General features: G+C 31.7%; 2 protein-coding genes across 2 annotated transcripts in view; one reads left to right on the top strand and one right to left on the bottom strand.

The window, feature by feature from the left end:
- LOC132715980 (uncharacterized) overlaps positions 1 to 24,360 on the bottom strand; it is a 79,896-nt gene extending 55,536 nt beyond the window's left edge. The window contains exon 1 of the mRNA XM_060699098.1: positions 23,834 to 24,360. Coding sequence (XP_060555081.1) covers positions 23,834 to 23,954 — 121 coding nt within the window. The 5' untranslated portion in view covers positions 23,955 to 24,360. The remainder of the gene's footprint in view (positions 1 to 23,833) is intronic.
- The window catches only part of LOC132715979 (cysteine--tRNA ligase, cytoplasmic-like), a 119,464-nt gene that overhangs the window by 70,288 nt on the left and 23,831 nt on the right, over positions 1 to 25,345 (top strand). The window contains exon 3 of the mRNA XM_060699097.1: positions 24,636 to 24,821. Coding sequence (XP_060555080.1) covers positions 24,636 to 24,821 — 186 coding nt within the window. The remainder of the gene's footprint in view (positions 1 to 24,635; positions 24,822 to 25,345) is intronic.

The following is a 25,345-nucleotide window of genomic DNA, read 5'->3' as shown; positions in this document are numbered from 1 at the left end:
CATTATGCAAGCATTTTAGACGGATTGTCTTTTTTTCATCTGGAGAGTTGAGAATGGGATAGATTTGGTTTTTGCATTAAGCCTTTCTGAAGTTTTGTCAAACAAAGGTCTTAGAATATCATAGTTTTTATATGAGAGAATTTGAGATAATGCAAGTAGCTATAAATCATTATGCAGTTAGGCACATTATTTATGGCAACGGCCATGAATTCACAAGATTTTAGAAGTAGAAATATTTTGGGTAATTAAAATGATTTTTTGCTTGGTAATTTGAAGGAAAGCGAGTCGATATCTTAGTTATTCTAGTGTGTGTGATGTAACATATCTAAATAATGATATTGTTTTACTATCAAACAATAATCACACATTCTGTTTTGTCTTATAAAAACACTTGCTGAGACCAGGCAAGCAATTGCTGTTCTGTCAACAGCCCTTGCATTTCACTTTAGGTCAAATGTACGGACCTCACTGAGATGGCCCTTGCTTGGATTCAAGAGGAAATTATCATCTCTGTGTTACATGTACTTAAAAATGTTGACATTTAATTTTTAAGACAATTTCCAAAATATTAACAAAATATTGTCATTTACTAGGTGTTAAGTTAAACTCTCTTATTTGCATGGGTCCTTGTATATATATTCTCAAATACTGTATAATTAATTATACCTGTAATTATTTCTAAGCTGACAATTTTTTTTTTATATGCATTTTTCAAGATTTACAAGCAAAATTCTTCTTTTATGTTTATCAAATAACACATTTGAAACAAACTCCTTTAACAATTTTTCCCCTATATGAAATTTGAGTGCCATATTGAAATCTGACGTATTTGTTATTTTGTGTTTTTTGTCTTTTTTTTTTTAAACAAAATATGATTACATTGCTTTATTGCAAACAGTAAAGCGTTCTTGAATTATCTAAGTCAGCTAATAATGTTAAGCCTTTCAGTTCATTATGTTATAATGCAACAAATATTATATTATTAAAGGGTAATAAAAGCTATAATTATATCAATTTATATTACAGACTCATAAAATCTGAGAGCAGTCCTTAAAACAGATTTTGTTTTTTATTCAGGGCAACTCGTTTTGTGTGGCAAACACATAAACATTACCAAATACAATTGTGCTGCAGTCTTGCTTTTATTCATATTCCAAAAGATAAAAAGTTTTATCAAATTTTTCCCCTCATAGTTTTGCTCTTTTTATGAACAATTTAATGGATGATTTATTGAATGTTTCTACGTTATGTTTGATATTAATTGAAAAGACAATCTTTTAGTGGAAAAAAAAAATACAAGAAAAAAATAAAAATTGACTAGCAAAAAGCAACAATTTTCTATAAAAAATAGAAAAGAAAAAAATCCATTATCAAATAAAAATAGTAAATAGAGGAGAAATATCATCAGAAACAAAAATGTTGCATATCTGTTCAAATGTGCTATGGCAGATTATTGAAGTTTATGTGTTCAGCAAATACTAGAGCTATCTCCATGATCTGTCATGGGCCAGTCCCTCGGGGACCGATCTACGGCAAGCATGATTGTAAATTCATTCATGATTAAGAAATATTCTCACAGTTTTCCATTATCATGGAATAGTTGCTCTCAAATAAATAGCTTCTGTATCGTTTTCACAATACATATAAAGATCAATACTGTTTTAATGGGTTTGTATTTCTTGTATAGTGAGCTGTCTAGCCATATTTCTTACATTTTGTTTTACTAGCACTACGTAAAAGTTTGAATTTTCCTGTGAGACTTGTAGATGTTAATCTGACTCAAATGATGCATGATAACAAAGCAGAAAATTGTTTGAATAAAAAGTGAAATTTTGGCATAGGATTTTATCCCTTGTTTGCATTTAACAGAAATAAGTATAAACATTTTTTTTTGCACCTTGATATTTGTCTTTAGAGAGTATTATAATATATACATGCAAAGTTTAGGAAACTGGTTTGTCCTTCATTTGATCTTTCTGTTGCACCTGTAGCACATTAATTTATTTATTTAATAATTAAATATTTACTTTGATACTTAGTGTGTTTGGTTGACAGCATCTTTGTCAAGGTCGCTGAAACTTCATAGATAAAATTTCAACTTTGCTCAGCAACACCAGGAAGCTAGCACCAGAGTATCATACATTAACAGAATTCTTGTTTTGGACAGAAGCAAAGTCACTATATGATTAAATTTTACCATTATCATGCTGGATCCAAAAGTGTTTAGCCTTTATGCCACCACTTTAGAGCCTGATCAGATTGCATGAGAAAGGGCTGACTTAAGCTCTAAATATTCATCTCAGTATTCCTAAAATGGACAATTTTGAAAGTGCCTGATCAGATTGCATGGGAGTGGGCTGATGTAGCTCTTAATATTCATTTCAATATTCCCAAAATAGACAGTTTTGAAAATGTAAGTTGGATAAGTCCATTTAAGATATTAATCATGTTAAGAGTTAAACTCAATCAAAGATGATATTCATCTTCAACATTGCTGTAGCAGAGTATACAAATATGTATTTAAAATATTATTCCACAATTATTACTCAAAGACTGAAGTCATCTTAAAAAGTGGCAAACCAATTGATTAATATAACAAAAGCAGACTTTATTACAGTAAAATCTTTACCAATTGATAAACACAATATTGTGCTATGGAAAACAAAACTGGCTTGAGAGAATAGGAATGTTATTGGAACAAGCACAGCATTGGATTGTTATTGAAATTGGCAACCATTTTGATATGATCTTTCCATTCATAGGGATAATCATGAAAGCTGTGGAGAACTTTGTCTTCCTGCAACATGGTCTTCCATCACACGTCGATTTTATCATTAAATTGATACTAATTTTTTGTTATAATGGAAATAGTTTTTTTCATGGGAATTGATAGAGATGATGGCTGTTGACATAATAGATAATGCAGGCATTACAATGATCAACTTTCCTTAGTTATTTTTTTCTCTCCTGATCCCATGACTTATCAATAAAATTGCAATTGTGCATATGAAAAAAAAATTATCTATTAATTGTTTTGGTGTTGTGTTGTTGACACTATAATAGAAAGATGTTGTTCTGTTTGTTGTTGTTTTTGCTGCTATTGCAGGTGCGAAATGCTGTTATACAAATGGATATTGAATAGAATCAACAGTTCACTAGAAAATTTAGTTAATTAATTCTTGAAACATGATCAGTTTTCTCTTAAAGGTCCTTATTGCTTTTTCCAAGCATTCACAAAGCAAGTGACTTAAAGCCATTTACCATATTTTCTCCAGGATTAAGGAATTACTCAGAGAGTTCAATGTATCACCTTCTAGAGAATTGCACATATGTTTTCTTCTCCCCCAAGTATGAATCATTTTTTTGGATAAAATAAGTCCATTGTCATAAAGTGTTACCTGATGTTTTATGGGTGATAAAATATTGAGAAAATTAGACAGCCTTAAATGGGAAAGACCACCTTGATGCAATGTGACTTCTCCAAAGGCTGATTCACATGGAATGTGATACTTCCCTTAACTCCTGTTATTACCTGAGAAGGTGTGATAGAGAAATTTAATCACACTAATTTGACACTGAAGTTGACTTCCTTAAAATGTTGTCATATAATTAATCCTAACCATACAAATGGACCTGCCCTGTTTTAAATTAGGAACTGTTCATTATAATATGAGGGGTTTTAATGTCAGAAATGGTAAAATTAACCATACAGCATTGGTATAGTGGCATGCAATCTCGGACATTCAGAACTTCAATACAACTTCATACAATGGTCAAGCACATTGAGAGGAAGTGCAGTGCACAAGAACCATAACTATATCTTGACTAATTACAGAGTGATGGCCCTTTGTTACTTTTCTTTGTTCGGAGCATATATATATTAATAATATCGATGATAATAAGAAAAATATTTTGAGTTCCAAATGCAGCAGTCAATATTGCCATTGCATACTGAGATCCAAACCTCAACTGATAGAAATGATTACGACAGTCGCCTTTGTCGTGACTGACAGAATTTGACCTGATTAATTCTTATTGTTTTTTAATTACTGTACATGTGATTGAATATGTCAAATGGTGCATTTTACTAATGAGATCTGAAATCACATAATTATTTTAAAATGAATCTGTGCCATCATCATTAATGATGACAGTCATGTCTGGGGAGTTAAAAACTCCTTTCATCTTATATAATCATTAAACATTCATATGACATAAACTACTTGATTATGTCATTGTTTTTAAAACATTGGGAATACATTTTAGTGAGAATTTGAATGTCAAAGACTGGTTATGAGATATTTTATTTTTACTGCAAGCCTTAGATGCAATGGAGCAGATCATTTGTGAAGATTTGTGCCATAAATTGCTTATATAGGCCTATGTCTTATATATTGGACCTTATTTCCTTAGACCTATTGCAAGAAACTTTAAATCATAAAGATCTGGCTTTCATAGCACTGTTTAAAGGTAATGGTCTTTTTAAAATTTAGTAAGGTTAATTGACAGCATACCATCGGTCATGCTTTAGGTGAAAGATCATTCATAAATAGGTCAGACCATCAGAATGTTGGTTCTGACCTTATAACAAAGGAACACAATCAGAATGATCGGCTATTATGACAGACGAAAATGCCTGAGATGTTGCAATTGCCCTTTCACAAAATCTGATTTTATTCCATAAAGGGCGTCGTGCTTCAGCGCGGACACCAAAAATAGACCAGAACCAAAAAGGTAAATGAAGACCTAATTGTACTTGTGAATGTAAGTTTAACTTGCCTTCAATCACAATACTTAAGGCCTTATACCTCCATCACCTTATACTCATTACTTTAGTTTTGACAATGATTTAAATATATTTTGGAATTCAGTGTATAAAGCAGCACACATATAAGTTCAATTCTATATGATGTTGGTAACTGGTAAATATGATGATTGTCTGTTTTGATGAAACTGAATTTTCATCTACTCTATATTCTATAGCTATGTATAGATTTTTGTGAGCAGTTAGTTATTCTATAGCAGCATGCATTGTATCATTCTGTAGAATATGGGCAGTTAAAACCAGGCTGCTCATTCCCCAAGTTTGTCAATACAGAACATGTTAAATAGAGCTATATTACTCTATCGGGACACTACATATTTACAGATATTTATTGTGTTTGCCTTTTGTCTATAAAAGCGGTTGTAATTTTCAGCATGCAGTATGAATCATATTGGTGATTTACATACAATTGGTTTATTAAATTAGAAACAAACAAGAAATGATGGTCTAAAAAAAATAGATAAGAAGAGAAAGAGAAATAAAAGAATTTGACTGATATGTGAAAGGTTTTTCCCCCAAAGTAATCATTTTATACTTCTTGCAATCATGGTTTGTCATGAGTCTTTCTGTTTTAATACTTTTTAAACTGGTTTTCTGTTTTACTTTTGAAACTGGTAAACTCTTTCCTTGCCAAATATCTTAAATGGACTTGTCCATCTTTAAGTCTGGATACAACCATTCAGTATTTGTAGGGAAAATTATATGCTGTAATTATGCTGACTGAGCAGCAAACAGTGCAGACCATGATTAGACCATACAGATGTGTTGACTGATCTTGGTCTGCACCAGCTGCATGAGGAGAATTTGTTGAAGGTATTAGCAGCGGCCATGGGTTTAAGCGGGTAAACATAATTAAGTTAAATTGCAAACTGGTACAAAATTGATACATTGAATAAAGCCGATACCCTTAATGCCTGTGATTCTCTATGGAAGTCAAGTAGTTGATATCAAGTTTTAGTTGATATCTGCCTCATTACAAGATTGCGATATTCAAATACAGCTTGAACATTATGATTGTTATTATTAAGTTGTAAAATTATGTCTACCTGCTTAAGAAATGTATATCTTTCAGGCATAATCTTAATGTTTTATCTCTGACATAACTCATAACATAAGCTACAACTTGAGTCCAAACCTACATTAAATTGTACACAAATCTAGGTAAAATATTTGTAGTCTGTCACTGTCATGCCGAAAAAAGAAAAAAAAAAGCAAATGGGGTACTTTTGATATTGAAATCCCATTATATTGGAAAGAACTGTTGTAAATTCAAAGTGCCACAAATGCAGCAGATTTGGGGTTAAAAGACATGACATGGAAATTATAGGCAACAGTTTAACTTCAGTGTGTTGACTTGGAACTGGCAATGTTGTGTTAAACCAGCAATATATAAACCCCTCATCACAGGAACATCTCAGACAATTATGTAACAATTTTACATGCAAATTGACTTGTTAAATGACATAATTTTGATGGATATGATAGACTTAGAGCTGGGAGGGTTTTTTTTCTATGAGAGATTACAGCTATGATAGTGGCAGGAATGAGGATGTTGATACATCAATCAGTCCTTGAGTCTCATCACCTGCTCCATGTACTCACATATATCATTTACGTGTATATACAGTAATGTGTAAAGCAGCATGCTTTCAGGTTCATGCTAATTTTCATGATTTTTTTTATGCCACCGCAGCATAGGTTTTCCTTTCATGTATATAGTAAAAACTTTAAAAAATCATCTTCTCGAATTGACAAAGGCTAGAGGTGAGACATTTTGCATTAAACATTGTGTAGTGAACCGCTAGCAAGATTATGTCAAAATTGGCCCCGCCTCTGGGGATCATTGATTTTCAGTCACTATGTCATAAAGTAAAAAATTAAAAATCTTATTGTCTGAAAGTACTTATCTGATTATGAATAACAGATAGGTAAGTGATCTATGCATTATGGCAATCTGTATAGAAAAAAAAAAAAAATTGCGTTCCTACATTACTATTTAGTGTTGTATTTATGCGGTGGCATGGCATTTTTATGCCCCCGGGCATATAGTGATTGAACCGTCCGTCCATCTGTCCGTACGAGGTTAACCTAGAACGGCAAGTTGGATTTTTCTTAAGTTCTACCTGTACCAATGGCTTCTAAGTTTACACACTTACTTATCAATACAAAGTACACAATCTGGGCAAGTTTCATAACTCTGGCTTTCATATTTACCAAGTTATTGCCCTTTTCAGCACTTAGAAAATGAATAATGGTTAACCTAAAACGGCAAGTTGGAAATATCTTAAATTCTATCTATACTAATGGCTCTTACTTATCAATACAAAGCACATGATATTGCCAAGTTATATAACTGTGTCATCCATATTTCCCAGTTATTTCCCTTTTTTCACTTTGAAAATAGGGCCTTGTCTGGTTAACCTATTTCGGCAAGTTGGATTTATTTTAAATTTCTCCTAATTGCTTCATTTCTTTACTGATATCTTTCATATTTAGTAGGTGGATACCTTTGATGGTCCTCTAATTTTTTTTAGAGTAAGCGGTCTCTAGGGTCAAGGTCAAGGTCACTGGTTTAAAAATAAATATAAACCTTTTTGCTCATACAGCTTTTATTTTTTAGTTGATGTCTTAGTTTAATACAAACACCTCCTTCTTTGGGTGTAGTATGGGGTCATTTGGGTCAAGGTCAATGTTACCAATGTCAAGGTCACCAATGTTAAAAATAGATTTTTACATTTTTACAGGTGTATTGACCTTATTCTATAGACAGATGTTATTTATAATTGATAGAAACATAAACTTTGATGGAGTTAGTGGTCAGTTGGGTCAAGATCACCAGTGCTAAAAATAGATTTTTACACATTTGCTCATACAGCCTTTATTAAGTGACAGATATATTTTATATTTGGTAGGAAGATAACTTGCATGGTATTCATCCTTTTGATTGGGGTAGGGATCAGTGGGTCAAGGTCACTTGTGCTAAAAATAGATTTTTACACTTTTGCCCATACAGCTTTTATTTATTGACAGTTGTATTTCATATTTGGTAGGAAGATAACTTGCATGGTATTCTTCCTTTGGATGGAGTAAGGGGTCAGTTGGGTCAAGGTCACAAGTGCTAAAAATAGATTTTTACACTTTTGCCCATACAGCCTTTATTTATTGACAGATGTATTTCATATTTGGTAGGAAGATAACTTACATGGTATTCTTCTTTTGGATAGAGTTAGGGGTCAGTTTGGTCAAGGTCACCAGTGCTCAAAATAGATTTTTACACTTTTGCCCATACAGCCTTTATTTAATGACCGATGTATTTCGTATTTGGTAGGAAGATAACTTGCATGACTTGGCAACTTATATTTTTCACAATTACAAAATGCCATGACTTTGTCAAGCTATAAAACTTGTGTTTACAATTTTTTGGTGATTTTTCTGTCGATAACTGAGTGAATGGGTAAACATTTACGAAGTATTGCTACTGACAAGAATCTGAGCCGAGGGCATTTGTGTTTAACAAACACGTTCTTGTTTACAAATGCAATCTAGTTTTAAAATGTATTTAGAAGTAAAATATTGTGAAGTGAATAAAGAAAATAATTTACAAATTGCAATCAGCACTTGTAAACCGTGTAAATTACCCCCAAAAAAGGTCAAAATACACAAAAATAGCACTGCGTAAAAGTCTGTGTAAGTAATGCAGTAGAAATATAATGATAAATGCTGCAAAGTCAGTCCTTAATTGCGCATCCACATGCAAATTATTACTTGAATCTTAAATCTTTTTACTTTTCTTAAAATTTTTATACATTTTTCTCAAGTTTAATTTTCTTGAAATAGTTTGTTTCATCTGGAGGCATGCAGCTTTAAGACTGTCAAAATTGTTGTCTTTTGGGTAGAACTTTTTCCAGCACCTCTGGGTATCATGATAATAAAGAAATTTTCATTTATTTAACTGCATTTCATTTCTAAATATTTTGCACCAATGAACAATGTATTTCTTTATCATAACAAAAACCAGCACAACCAAATTTGTTTAAAAAAAACAACAGAAAAAAACTGATTTCTGGCAAGAGAAGCTGCTTCTGAGATGTGCTTTTAGCATTTTAAACAATTTTAACAGATTTTTGTACAGACACAATCATGATTGTATGTGATATTTCATAAAAATCCAACTCGGTCTTTTCAAAATGTTGTTTTTTTTTTCATTGTATCTTTTCCTAATATTTGATTTTCATGGAAACATGGATTAGATGCACTATTGCTATTTGCAACAATAGGATTTTTGTGTTTCAGCAATTCCTGGTAATTCCTTGTTGTTTAATTATGATTGAAACATGAATGTGAAGCTCTTCTTTGTTGGAGGATAAAAATGGTGTTGGGATTAATTTAGGTGGTCCACTTCCTCTGATTTATAACTGACAACGTTTTGTGCTATTGGGAAGTGGCAGTGTGGGGAGGGAGTGATTGGGAAACAGTTTGTGTTTCAGATAATGTGCATCTGTCCCTAGGGATGTAAAATTTTAATAAGTACATCACTATTTTGGCTTTACTGTAAATTTCCTTTGTCCTTCCTTTGTCACTGACATCTCTTATTTGGACAGTCCTTTGTTTGGGAAATAACTTCATTATACCTTATACATTAAGGGTTAGGCCAAACAGTTTTAAAAGATAGCAAATTGACCCTTAAAATGTATTTGACTTGTCCATTTTTCATGTTTTGTATTAGGAAATATCTACTGTTGATTTTTAGGGATTTCATCATCTAAATACAGCAAATCAAATCAGTAAAATTAAATTTATAAAAGTATTGTTCTTTACTGATGGTAAAATAGGCATGTCATAAAAGGTGTAAACCTGAACTCATCAGATGTGGTAAAATAGGCATGCTGTAATAGGTGTAAACCTGAACTCATGAAATATGGTAAAATAGGCATGCTATAAAAGGTGTAAACCTAAACTTGTCAAATGTGGTAAAACAGGCATGCCATAATAGGTGTAAACCTGAACTTGCTAAATGTGGTAAAATAGGCATGCCGAAATAGGTGTAAACCTAAACTTGTCAAATGTGGTCAAATAGGCATGCCATAATAGGTGTAAACCTAAACTTGTCAAATGTGGTAAAATAGGCATGTCATAATAGGTGTAAACCTAAACTTGTCAAATGTGGTAAAATAGGCATGCCAAAAAAGGGGTAAACCTGAACTTGCTAAATGTGGTAAAATAGGCATGCCATAATAGGTGTAAACCTGAACTTGCTAAATGTGGTAAAATAGGCATGCCAAAATAGGTTTAAACCTAAACTTGTCAAATGTGGTAAAATAGGCATGCCATAGTAGGTATAAACAAAGAATCTTTAACTGTTTTACCTTCAAAGTATTGTTCACAATAATCAAAAGGTTGTAGACTTATGAATAATGTATTTACCAATTATAAATTAGTCCCTAAGAACCCACATTTGCTGAGTTCTGGAGTATCTGATGTGTTTGCTTATCACAAAAGTAAACATAATACAATGTTGCTTAAATTAATGGGTAGCAATTAAGAATGCAGCCAGGTTATTTGAAATAATTAATGACAGTTTATATAAAGTTAGGCCAGCAAATTGTGGCAATAAGCATTGTTTAATTGAAATAATTAGGGACAGTTTATTATTAAACATCTTGAGAATAATATGTTTATCATAGAGATGATATCTAAAGGCTTCATCATGTTTTATGTAAGGTCTCCTTTCATCATATCAGTTTATCAAGTAATTATGAACAATATCATGTGGTTTATATGTTTCTTCATGGAGGGGGACGCTATTAAGGTGCGTGACAAAACAGTGTAATTTTTTGTGCCTAATTGAATAATATTGTCAATTATCCATACTAGTTCTTCTTGTGAAAAATTTATCTCTACAAAAAAAAACCGGAGAATGGAAGAAAAATGTCATGGTGAATTGATTTATTTCTGAATTGCACCATGATATAGAATGAAGATTTAACACGTTTTTTTCAGCTGAAACTGTTAATCGATGGCTCGGTACAAATGATTGTATCTAATCTATTATTGCATACGAGTTACGACTGTACTGCTTCAAGTCGTGGATTTGTTACTATATCAATGACAATAGTGTTTATGAAGTAATCTGGGCCGTGATAGCTTCATATAAATATTTGATGAGTTTAATATAATTTTATCATCAATTAAGGCGTAATTTATTCTGTGTACATCAATCATTTCATTCGTTAGTTCGTTTACTATTTTTTGCTGAGGAATTCTGCCTATTTTTAGAGTTTTTTGAGTATAAATATTATGGCAAAGTTGTAAATTTTCTAAAAGTGCTTTTATAAGTGAAATATTTTAAATACTTAACAGATATTTATATGTTTAAAAAAATTTTAAACAAGATATTTATACAGCGCATGTATGTTTAATAATGAGAGTTTTAATATCTGATAGATGTTAATTTCAAGTTTTTCTAGCATGAGTTATTGCACTTTGACTTTTAAAGCATAAATTGAGTCAGACTTCCCTTTAATATTTCACTGTAATTGCTACAAATAAGTTATGTTTTGATTACTTAAACTCATCTAAAATGGATTAATAGTTTTTTGAGATGCTTATTTTTCAACAGAGCTAAGATTAATAGTCAATTTATGTCATGTTATAAATAAAAAAAAGTTTAAGGCTTTAAAAATGTCAAATAAAGAAAAAGGCATTCAATTCAGAGACCTATTAAACTTTAACTGGTTTTCTTATTTATCATTGTTTTGAATTGATAGTAAAAAATAAGTACAAGTAGTCAGCTGCAAATATCTTTAAATTCCCTTTAATATACCAACATTTTGACTGGACAGCTTTCTTAGTGTACAGACAGTTGAATAAATGTTAAATATTTAAGTTGAGCATGTAATTATTTAAAGGTGTCACCGAGACTCTGTCACACTGTACACTTGTCACAGTTGGATTGGTTTATTATAGTTTTCTATGATGAAAAAAACAAGCAAAAAATCTGCTCAAATACCATGACATTTCTATAACTTTACTGCAGATTAAAAAAGATCAATTTAATTTAAATAATGACTCCCTTAACACTAGCAAAATCATTTGTTTTTGTGGACGGACATCTAATTGAATTATGTAGCGTGACATTTTGAAATCGGACAAAAAATAGCGATTGATTTTACAGAAAAAAAAATCCAATAGATGTTCTGGTGATTTAAGTTGGATTGGATGGAATTACAAAAGAGGGTGATTTCTGTGCAATAATTGATAACAAATTGATACCTTAGAATGAAATTTGTCAGAAATGCTTGTTTAATCAGTGAATAAATCTGCAATTGTAGAAAAATTGAAGTAAAAAAAAAAAAATAGAAAATCAATTTTAAGCCTAAAGGTGATCATAATTATGTGTAAGATCAAAGTGATAAGATGGCAAATTGGTTAAGGTCACAGTAAGGTGCCTGCTACTAAAACTAGGAAATAAAGTCTTTAAGAGCCCTAGTTATGTTACAACTTGTCAACCATGTACTTTAATAGGACCTAAGAGATTGTTAATCCAATTTTCCAAATTTTTATGCTCTTGATAACCCCCAAAGGAATTACCCCATAAGCCCCTACTCCTGACTCACAATTAGTTTATCAATAGGAATTTTAGGTCCATGCAGCTGTTGACTCCAACAGACATGGGTCTATCATTCATGGCTTCTTCATGATAAAAATCACAGAGGGAGCATCACATACCTGCTTCATGTTCCAGGCTCCTTCATAACAAAACACAAATAATGATAAAAACTATGTGAGCTAAAAGGCTGAAATTTGTTCATATTCATTAGTATTGTTACATTACTATGGCTCCAAACCTCCTTCTTGTAGCATTAATGATAGGTCTGTTACACAATTAGGAAGAATATATATAATGCTTGATATTTAGGTAATAGTCAGTTAAATCCTGATTAGATAATGTTGCATGACTAAGAACTTACAAATGCAGAATGAATAGGGAAATTTTACTGGGATTTTCTGAAACTTTCATGCATTGTGTATTCTCGTGGAAACTAATATATCATATATTATTTGTTAATGTCTTAACTCAGTTTTTTAAGCTCGACCATTCACAGAAGCTAACATGGACTTTGACAGAATTTTGGCCCTTTTTGAACTTCTACATTTTCCAGGCTTTTGCTTTTAAACTAACAAGTATTTAGAATAATAGAGCACACTGTCCTACCAACACTGCACTTGTTGATCTTCTGATTGCCCTAGATTTTATTGTAAAATGTTCATGAAAAAAGAGAAGAAAGTTTGGCATGATTCTGAATCCCTGGTAAAAGTGTCACGATATAAAGACATTTTTACGAAAGACATTTTTTACCAAAAAACAAAACAAAAATTCAGACCCATTGATTTATGGAATAATCTAACTTTTTTCATGAATCAGCAGGAAAAAGAGTGGGTGCTGTTTATGAAAATTAAATAAAAATGAAACACAAACACACACACACACACACACACACAAATAAAAAAATACGTAAAATAATTTGTTAAGTTCTTCTTTAAATATTTTGTATCAAAAGATGATGGATTGCAGCATATTTAGCAGATCGAGGAAAATTAAAGACTGGAATAATGTAGCGGCAAGTAATTGCTTTATTTTGGAAACAGTATCACAACAAAAGAAAATAAAAAATGTCAAGTTTTTTGTTCGCTCTTTTCAAGTTTTGCTTTCAGTATGAGAAAACTTTAAATAAGCAGTATAATACGAATTTTGCCGATGTGGGATATTGCATTGATGTGACATGCCAGTAACAGGGAAACCTGATAAGTGCGGGTATCGATAGCTATTTTATAATATTAAAACTTCTCTCGTTTTTTTTATTTCTTCCTGGAAAGTATAATAACAGCATCATTGGTAATGTAATTTTCCTGAAGGAAAAGTTGCATTTGTGTGAAGATAAAAAAAAGAAAGGAATCATTTTGCACTTTTGAAAGAAGTTAAATTACTCGAAATTTGCCCTGAGTCTGAAAAAAAAACACCAACAAACAAAAATAAGAGACATTTTACACTTTTATAAAATCTTGAAATATCTAAAGATTTTTATACCATTCCCACAACTAATCTGAGAATTTATTTAAGGTAGACAACATGTTAAACTGAATGATACTAAGGTTGAATTTATTTAAAAAAATCTGTCTTAATTACAAAAAGCAAAGTCAAGGTTAAAAAACAAACTTTTGCATTATCAGTAAAATGCATATTCAATACATGGTCTATATGATTTGCTTAGAGCTCCATTCTGATAAGTCTCAAATGCTGTCTTAAAATGGGAATGATATTATGTGTAAAAAAGTTGTACCATGAATGGGCAATTGTTATTTAATCAGTAAGGTAATTTTGATCTTGTTTAAATATATTGTCTAACAACAGATTGTAGGGTGTCAAATTTGGTATCACATGTTCGTAAAATTTCATTGGATGAACAAAGCATGTGGTCTTTGCACACGCTCAGTAATTCATACCCATAATGCCCTTGTTAAATCAGCCGATTGTAATCCTTTAATTCATCGTTGTCTAGAGCTATGGCGTTTTCAGCACAATATGGCTACTGTTTTTGTTCTAAAGAGAATTTTTTATCAGGCCATGGATAGCTTCTACTTGCCGCTAATTAAGATAGATTGAACAGCAAATATAAAAAGTGGCACATTCTAATTAATTAATTACGATCGATACTCTTGGGTAACATTGCTGAAGTTTGAAGTGCTTGCAAAAACTTTTTGTGAAAGTTTGATAGGACTGAAAGCAAATCAGTCACTGACATCTTCTAATATCTTGTTGTTGTTTTTTTTTTTTGTCAGAGTGGCCTAAGGGTTTAAAACTTTTTTGTTTTACACCATAATGCTATGGTCAGTTACTCTTACAGACTGTGAGAATAGTTATTAAACTAGCTGATAAATTGCCACATAATTTACACGCACAAAAAATCACAAACTTGATCTCCAAACAAGGTGAAATGTCACTGTAATACAGTCCAGTTGTACATTGACATTAAGACATTATGTATTATGCATGGTCATACGAATCCTTTCAATTCCAAATGGCAACGGTGTTGTACCATGTTAACTCAGATTACTTATTTGCAATATTATTGGTGAATCAAGGTATAAAGTCATTTAATTTATTGGAATGAAGAAAAAGACTTGTCTGGGTCAGTTTAATTTCTATTGTAGTGTCATAACAGCTAGATTGACTCCTCTGACTTAATATGATATCATACTCCGACTTAATATGATATCATACTCTGACTTTATATGATATCATACTCTGACTTTATATGATATCATACTCTGACTTTATATGATATCATACTCTGACTTTAAATGTTATTATACTTTCACTTTATATGTTAGCATATACATTGTGCACCTCTAAGAACCAGTCTCTAAGGAATTTGGTATCATGTGATGTTTTAACTATGATTTTCTCTGAACCAGAACTACTTGTACATAATAAAGACAATATTCAAAATTTAAATCATAATGGGCCAGAAAGGACACAGTCTGTAAAGGTTTTCATAATTTAAACCGAAAGCATTTGGGTACTGCCTGCTAAGATTTTTGTAATTTCCATCGGAAAACCACAGGGCTCTATGATGTTTTACAGAAAGACTTCTGAACCTGACCTGAGTGTCTAGTAAAATTTGATTCTGTTCTCCAAATACCCTACATGATCACCATGAGAAATGATTAGAGGAACAAAGAAACATTGGAATGATGCTGGTTTTAATTATTTTCTGTCTTGTCTGAAAATTTTGCAGCCCGCTGCTTCATATAAATTTTCAACATGAATATTGGACCTGTCAACTTTTCTTAGTAACATTGTGTCATGTCATACAAGGTACATTTTGTTTAAGAACTTTGCATTTTTTATTCACAATGGGGAACTTAATTAAAATAAATGTAAATTGGGAAAGTGAGAGTGCAATTTGTAAGTCTGTAGCACACAGTATTGAATTACAGATTGTACTGTGGCAGCATGTGTTCAAGTCCTGCCCAAGGTGTACCTTTTTTTTCTGCTGAAATTCTCAAAACTTAGTTTTAGGCTGCTACTTTGTATTATGATTGTTATATACAACTTTTTAAAGGGGACTGTAGGTATTTTATTATTATTGGGGTTGGCTAATTTCACCTATAAGGTTATTTAAGTAAATATATTAAGCATAATTATTATTTTAAGTCAGACAGTTGTAATAAATTATGGTTTGGAATTTACTTGAACCACTTGAGGGCAGGTTCTTGGTTTAACTTTTACTACCAGATGTCAGGAGACATGTTCTTCGGCTCAAACCAATGATCCCTAACTTGAGAGAGGGACTCCTTAACCATGAGCTTATGTAGTTCTCACAGTTTTGATGAAAGCTTGAAATTTATTTGACCCGTTCTCTAGCTTAAATTTCTTGACTAACAAAAAATTAGTACTAGTGTCATGTGAGAAATCATGGTCGTGGCTTAAAAACGGCTGGAACTCAGCGCTCATTTAGTTGTAAAGCCTGCAGGAAGATAATGTACCTTTAAAATTGAACTTTGTCTGCAACATTGAAATTTATCTATTTGATTGGTAGAAATTTTATAACATAAACTAATTCATGTATAGGAATCTTTAGTTGTTGAAAAGCCTCATATCCTATTATGTGATACTAACATGACTAATAGCTTCTTATTTTATATTATTCTCTTGTTACATGATATGCATGTTTATATATCTATATAAAATAATATCATACACTCCTGTTCTAAACAATACATGCCACAGAAATGCGTAAAAGATATAAACACTTAGGTTTTTCTCTTTTACGACTGGGTGTTTTTATAGTCATAAAAACATATCTGTGTTGATAATGAAGTGTTGGCAATGAGTGTTAATTGCTAGAAGAACGTACAGTATGTCAATGACATGTCCTTACACTCTTTCTTTATACACATGATAATTCTATAGTACCACCATTACAAAGTGCTTCCCCTTTATTTATACTCCTTGCACTGTCTTTTTGCTGCTCGGCAATTTCTAAGCTATTGGTATGGGAGAGAGGATGTTTGCCGCTAAATAAAAAATGAATTTGTAGAAAGGAGATTCCATACAAGTTGTTGCTGAGTAGATAGAAAATCTAATTTGTGGCAGCCAGAGATCAATGGAATGTTTTATTTGTATTGATGCAGGGTATATTCCTATGTTACAAACATGATATTTTTGATGGTCGGTGTAAAGCTGGCGTAAGTTCTATGTAACAAAATATTATCTTATCTACTGGAAGATGATGATATCTTTCACCACTTTGTCCAGTGTTTATTTTTGTTTTCCAAGAAATACTACAAACATAGTATGTTTAATAGGTAAAATGATATTGATTTAATAGATAAAATGGTATACACTGAATGTGTAATTTATGTATATAATTGTATGTAAGTAAAAACCATACTGATTGCATTTATCAGATAGTGCATTGACATGGTGTATATTATTATCACCAGATATCATTCAAATAAGATAATATGATGGCCATTCTATTTGCCAATGGATCTTGGAAACTTAAGTCAAAGGTTCTTGGTAATTGTAGTCAAAGGTTCGTTTTGGCATTTGGCAACTTTAGTCAAAGTTCACTGCAACATTAGTCAAATATTAAGTCAAAGGTCCTTAGCAACTTAATTCAAAGGTTCTTGGCAACTTAAGTCAAATGTTGTTCAAAATGTTCTTTGCAACTTTAGTCAAAGGTTTTTTTGCAACTTTTAATAGTCAAAGGTTCTTGGCAACTTTAGTCAAAGTGCCTTGATGATTTCAGTAAAAGGTTCTTGGCAACATTAGTAAAACTGTTTTTGACAACATTAAGTCAAATGTTCTTGATGACATAGTTAAATTTGCTTCTCAACACAAGTGAAATTGTTTCTACTAAGGAAACATGCAGTGCCATTTTAGATAAATCTGAGGATGGTTTGGCAATATACTGTTATCAAAATTATGTTCTAAGCTTGCATTATCTGTTGCTGTGGTTGCTTTAATGCTTACTTCAGCTATGATGCTCTAATGTATAGGGCTGGGGCGAGTATCCGAGTACTCGGATAATCACGAATCAAAGTGAAAAATCGAGTTTGAATATTCGTAAGCCCAGAGATCGTGGATCGCGATTTAATTTTTTTATATACATTCACTGTTTTTCACACTCTTCAAATCGAGAAAAATACAATTCGAGTATAAATTATATGAAGTTTACCTAAATACAATTTCCTGGTTAAAGACCATGTACCATGATGCTGAGCTAGGTAGTAATTGGTTTCAAAAAACAAAACAAAAATACTCATCCAAAGAATAAATACATAAACAAAGTTTATATTTTATATGTTAAATGTATAGTATTGTTGCTGGTTTTTTTAAATGAACATGTTTTTATAACTTTTGTACATGTTTTTATGGGTGTCTTGATAACAAAAGATTTGTGGTTCGATTTGTGAATCGTAAGTGCTGAATCACGGTTCGGATCGGATCGTCACTTATCCGACGATCCACACCCCTACTAATGTATTCATAACTGAGTCTGGTCAAATACTGGCAGTAAAAAAAGTGCACAGTGTAAGATGATTTAGTTTTATACTGGTGGTATGTGTGCAAGTGATTACTGCCACTAACATCATTCAAAATGACACAATCTTCACAATCTGTCTATCCCAAGTTTAATGCCTGTCTTCAAGTTTCTAATGAAAAATGGAACAAAAAAAATGATTAAAAAAAAGACTGCTGTGAAAAGTACAGCTTATCATTTTAGGCAGTACACTTCATTTTTTTTCATAGCTGTTTATGCTTCTGTAGAAACAGAAAGTATGATTATTTTTGTGTAGAATTAAAACTATCAGTTTTACAGATTGAGCACTTTAAAATATCCAGTCGTAGTTGTTGTTGATAATAAATAAAGTGATTATGTATTTTGTATGGAAGTAAAAATATATCACTTTGTTCGATTTGCTACATTTATGACGTTTTATTTGGGGTTGGGTTTTATGTCGTACCAACAACTCTGTTCAGTTCATATAGTGACTTTCCAGCTTTAAACTGGTGAAGGAAGACCTCAGGTGCCCCTTTATGCATTGTTTCAGACACCAAAAACACGAGTAGTATCACTGTTGTTTCTGGAAAACTTCCTCACATGAAAGAATCCACAAAGTCCCATGCAGGATTTGAACCCAGAGTGGTAAGTGGTTTGAAAAGAAAGACCTTTACCACTCAGCCACAGTCGCCCTACATGTATATTGCAATTTGTATAGAAGAAAACTTTTTTCTCATTTTTGAGTGCCTTAAACAATATTAATAAAACTTTTAAATTTTCATTAAAGCTTAGCTATAATATACATGTAATCATGAATCTGCAGGCAAGTTGCTTTAAAGAACAAGAAATAAAAAGACCATAAAATGCATCTCTGACATATCTTCAAGCACATGCAATGTATTCTTATGTCTCTTTCTTTACCAATGTGAAATGAATATCAATTTGAGACTGCACTTCAATATCAAATGTTCAAATATTGTAACAATCATTTCCTATCCTTCCCATGAGAATTCTTTGTTTCAAATAAATACGTCTATTTCATTGAAAAAACAAATTGCTGAATGAAAAACTAAAAGAAAGATTTTTTTTCTAATTTTTTTTCCGAAAATTGGTCTCCTGAAAGGTACATACTCTCTGAGTTTGAAGGAAGATGTTTTTATCTAAGTCTAAATTATATTATAACGCGCATTAAGATTTATTAATTCATGATTTTTCAATTTTTTGATATCATTGATATCATAGGAGATATATTACTTTAATTATCAGAGTATTTCAACATTTCATCATATTGCTATGATATTAAATAAGAATAAATTAGATTTATTGTATCTGATATATTGTTATTGAGTACTTATTATAATACAAGGGTGATGATCGTAATTAATTTACGATAATTTTTACGACTCAAAATTTTAATGAAATAACATAAAATTGGAGATCTTTGATTTATATGGACACATACAAGAAAAGAATACTCAGAAATTTATGTGAAAAAGTCAGTGCTTTTGGAAGGGTCTGTGTAAATCATTATGTTTAATTCTTGCGGAGAAAATGTATAATTTTACATCCCTGACAGTATCTGATGTAAATTTAATGAAAGAAAGGCAATATAGCGAGATAAAATATAATGACATATTTTCTAGGATTAATGAAAAAAAAAACCATCGCAGATATAAATCTCATATTATTTGTGGTGTTATTTAGCGGGCAATCTTGACTTGGCACACTGTTTCTGCTTTGTGACATTCTGTATTGCCACGGTTTATAGAGGCAAGCAATCTTAGGAAATGTAGACAGAATACTCAATTAAAGAAAGCGATTTTCAAAAGGAAAATCAATGTTGCCGTACTTGGCCAATGATTATGACAAAGTTCATCACAGAGTGATTACAAGTTTTATCCAAGAATTACATTGGAAATTAGAATTTATAATGCAGATCTCAATTTAACGCTGGTGCAAACGCTGGCGCAACATGTATTGTATATAAGGTTAATATAAAGTGCCATACCCACGTGATTATCTTGTTACCAAGATAAAAGTGATGTCTAAAGAGTGGTATATTGCAAGTTGTCATGGTTAAAAGATATCAACCACTCATGAATTTAGTCACTTGCTAATTAAAACTGAAAAATGCTGGTTACCACACCTTTTCTGAATGAAATTAATTGAAAAATGGAGAAAAAATTCCTCAGTTCTTGAATGACCCTGGTTCATGAGGTGTATTGTTAATATCAGGTATTACAAGACACTTATAAAAACATGTCAAAAGTATAGATTTTATTACAAAAATCTTCGGACATTTTGTTACTCTAAACTATTAAATTCCTTTTGATCATTGAGTCGGACAGCTTCATAAAAAAAGATCATGACTGACTTTGAACTGAAAGAGTTTGAATGCATCATTTAAAGTTCAAGCACTCCCATTAATTGTTTACCTGATCTTAATAATTTGCAAGATTCATGACGGATAATATTCGGATAATATTCGTGCCATAAATTGTTCCAGATATAATCTGGTGCTGGTGTAAAAACTATTTCTGTTCACAATCAATGGTTATCGCCAATGATTGAATAGCGAGTTTTAGAAATGCAGCATGGAAAGTGTATGTTACTGCATTAAAGAAATTGTCATCTTTCGATTTGAGAATAAATCATTCGCAGGCAGTGCTTTATAAGCTGCACATTTCAATTGAGTCGAATTCGAGACGAATAATCTTGTCGAGGAAGATGTATTGATATGGTCTTAAAATATAGTTTGACTTTTGCAATGCTGTCGTAAATAAGACGTGACAGTGATATTTTCTATTTTAACTGATTTTCTAACTTTATTTCCACGTGTCAATTTGAGAAAAGCAAGTGTGTCTATAGTAATATAATTATCGTCTATAGAGAAAAACTATTGGCAAAAAGCAACACAAAAAAAAGAAAGAAATAATGAAAAGAATAAAAAAATCTAAGGCTATTCTGCAGACAAAGTAACTATAGCAGAATCTCAGAATCTTTGTATTTTTGTCAAAGAAATAATATTGATTAGGTATTACCAACCATTCAAATGGCATTAAAAGGGAGTTTGTGTTTGGATGCAAGAGTTTGATAAGCCAGGATCCATCTATAGTTAGAAATGATACAAGTTTAATTTATCGATTGCGTAAAGGAAATTGTTGTTCAGAGAATGGAAAGCTATCTATCCGCTATTTATCTGTAATCAAATAGAAGGCCGCTCTCCGAGTAACACACAATTAAATTTTCTCTAGTATCATTCTAAGACATGATCTCGGCAAGGGCGAGGGATGGCGCGAAATCAAGTTTTGTGCTGTTTTCTTGAAGACAATATCATTGTTTGTCCTCATTGTTAGGTAGGGGGGATTGTTTGTTGTATGCCGAGAATGATATGTTATTTTCTTCTAAGACTCTAGTATCCAGAGAAATAGGTTGTCAGGGTAATCAACTGCCTGTCAAAATTTTTATGTAAATACTAACCTAGATAAAGCAGTGAATGAACCAAGTTTCTTAGAAGTAAATTACATACAGATAAGATTTCTTTGTGATTGAAAAAATAGGCAATGAATTATTTAAGATCACTAAAGAAACTTTTGTAAATTTGAATACAGTACATTGGGCAAGAGATGATTATGCTGTGAAAGCTGAACATAAAAAAAAAGGAAAGAAAAACTTGGTGGGAAGGAGCCAGGGTGTCCAACTAGTCCAACTAGTTTGGGGTGAGGGGGTTGGGATCCTATCTGGCCAAGATTAGATTATTCCAATAATGTTGTATGGTGATGTATTCTAAGATGTGACTAATATTATTTCTAATGGACAATAACAATATCTTCTTTCACTAAATAGTCAATAGATTTTCAAAAGTGCATGACATGTATGTACTTGAACAAATAACTCACCCTGCTAAATATCTGAAATAGACTACATTCCATCTGGACAAGACCATTTGCATTTTAAGTGTATACTGACTGAAAAGCGAACAGTGCAGACCATGATCAGATCTGCACTGATGTGCCCACTGATCTTGGTCCGCGTAGAATCTATAGCGGTCAGAAGGCTAAGGCTTTAACAATATTTACTAATAAATAAAGATTACAGTATATTGACTTACTTTGACATTTGTGTAAGTGGTACCATTGACTTAAATAAAGTATTTTCTCTGTCAAATTACACAGTACACATTCACAGAGATATTAGTACACTTAATATTGGCTCAATAAATCTAATTTCTTGCTTACAAATGTACAAATGCCATTTTTGTTAGTGTTTACATTTAACTGTTTGGTTAAATTAATTCAAATAGTATTTGTAAAGAAGTCATATGAAGCATGCTGATTCAATGGCAGCTCTTCTGACTAAAGTAAACAAACAGCATGGTTAAATCAAGGCTGTGTAAACATGGCGATTTTTATTTGCATTTTTTTTAAAAAACCTGTCACTTAATAATTACAGAAGGCCGTTTTTTTCCATAATGACGAGACATTTACACATTGATCTTTTCCTTGAAATTACATTTCAAATCAAGCTCAGCTTGAATAACAATGCGTCAAATTGGTCATTTAATACCGAAACGGCATCCTGCAATGCTGAATACGGGACTGTAGGAGAAATGACAATTATTTTGCCGTCATATAGATAATCGCCATAAACCGAAGGCAGGTGATCAGGCAGAATCAATAACAATACTATGCCCACAATGGGAACTACTGAAGTAGATTATTCATTCGGGAAATCCAATCCCAAACAATTACAACTCCTCTTCTCCAACTTGGACATTTTCCCCTGACTTTAATGACTTTGTATAAAAGTTTTTACTCGCCATTATGCGTGTTATACGGTGTTAAAAAGCCTCCGATAAAACAATTTAATTTTTTTTGCACCGTTGTTCACCGTCTATAGTTGTCCAATGTTAAATGCCATTGTGTTGTACAAAGCTTTGTCAAGAGTTGGTTGAACCTGATTGATGTGTGAGTGATTGAGTGATTATGAAAAAGAAGAATTCTCTCGAGACATATTCAGTTTAAAAAAAAATCTTACTGTCAAACATTCTGTTTGTTAATCAAGTTAAATTTTTCTCTTTTCTGATGACATGTTTGTATAAAAGACAATAACCCTCGTGAGATATTATGATTTTAACTTTGTGATAAATTCTACAGCAAATCTTTTTTCCCTTCTATATAATGAAATGGTTGGTTTTGTAAAAATTGCAAAACCTGAAATATTGAATTCTTGAGAGAGAAAAATTTGTATAATTGTATTATTTTTCATAGGAACTTTGTTTGTCTTCTCCTTTAATCATTTCTTTGTGAAAGATACAATTTCTAATGAGATTTCTTGGTTACGGAAGTGATAAATTCCACTAAAGTACAATAATGTATTATATATTTGCATCCATATTTAGTAATCATCTAATTCATTAATTCATTATACTTACTCGAGATATGTTCCCATTTGTCCTGGTCACGACTTTGGGAACTTCTGTCCACAAAATTTAAAAATAAAAGAATGAAGATAATTGGTAAATCCACAAATATGCTATTCCAGCTTACTCCCATGTTTCCACAATGGTTTATTAACACTATAACAAAATTGCAAAACTGTTACATATTTGTATAAATATGTAAATATTATTTTAAAACAAAAGTTTAACCTCTATGATTATGCATGAGCAATAACCCTTGACCTCAGGGATATATAAACACAGATTCTTGTCTTAGAGAAATTTCCTTGTAAAAAGTAACAATGAAATTTATTTTTTCTTAAAAAATTATCATAAGTCCACAAAGTTTTGAGATAAAGTGTATGTTTTAAATGATTTAACCAGTAAATCCAGTCAAATGAAGCACAGACAACAACTACAATATACACTGACAGATAGCCATGTGCTTGGGTTAATTATAGCACAGTGTATTGACAATCAACATTGGAGAACCAATCAAATTGTTTGTACTCTTCATGTCAAGGGAGTTAATCTGGATGCTGAGATATTTAGGGAATAATTCTACAAAGGTTGTCTGCCTTTGTCCATTTTCTGATATGAAAGTGGATAAAAAGAATGTTTTATTTGCTTGTAAAATTATAAAAAATATGATCTCCAGATATATTAAGTAATTAAAATTGTTTTATGTTCTTGTGATTGAACTAAAATTTGTTTTGAAAAAGTTGCATGTAGATAATTTTAGACAAATTCTATAACCAGCGATCTTATTCTTAATACTGGTACCCTTATTTTTCAGGAAGAATTTGTGCCTCAGAATGGGAACCAGGTGCTGTGGTACAGCTGCGGACCAACTGTGTACGATTCGTCACATATGGGGCATGCTCGGTCTTATATTTCGTTTGATATTTTACGACGGGTGATGACGGATTACTTCAACTTTAACATAACATACTGTATGAATATTACAGATATTGATGACAAGGTTTGTCTGTTGTTGGATTTTTTGAAAATTGAGAAAATGAAGAACAGAAAATTGAGAAAATAAAAGAGAGAAAATTGAGAAAATAATAGGCAGAAAATGATAACAGATATTTAAAGGAAGTCTATTTGGTTAGTTTGAACATTTGCTTCAGCTGGAGTGAAAGCTTTATAGACTAAACATATTTGAACTAATCTCAAGTCTATACTTCCTTTGTGCTGAGGAAACATGGTACTGAACCTAGAAGTTGGAAATACCAAAAATCTTTGGGTTGAGTGGCAAATGCCTTAACCATTGGGCCATCTTCAGTGCCAACTTTCCCCTCTGAAATCTTTATTGAGAATAAACAGGCAAAATTTGATTTTATACTAGGTCTAATTTGTAAGCTACCTAAAAATGTAGTAAGAATATTTTGTTGGAAATAAGTTGGCTCTTCTATAGTGACCTAAAGGATTTTGTTATGACAAAATTATATGAGAGGCAAACTGTCAGTATGATGGTATAGCCTGGCCAGTAAGTAAATTGGT

The sequence above is a fragment of the Ruditapes philippinarum genome, unplaced genomic scaffold (genome assembly GCF_026571515.1).
Source record: "Ruditapes philippinarum isolate M1 unplaced genomic scaffold, ASM2657151v2 ctg260_1_1_1_1, whole genome shotgun sequence".
Lineage (NCBI taxonomy): Eukaryota > Metazoa > Mollusca > Bivalvia > Venerida > Veneridae > Ruditapes > Ruditapes philippinarum.
This window is presented reverse-complemented; position numbering and strand designations above follow the sequence as displayed.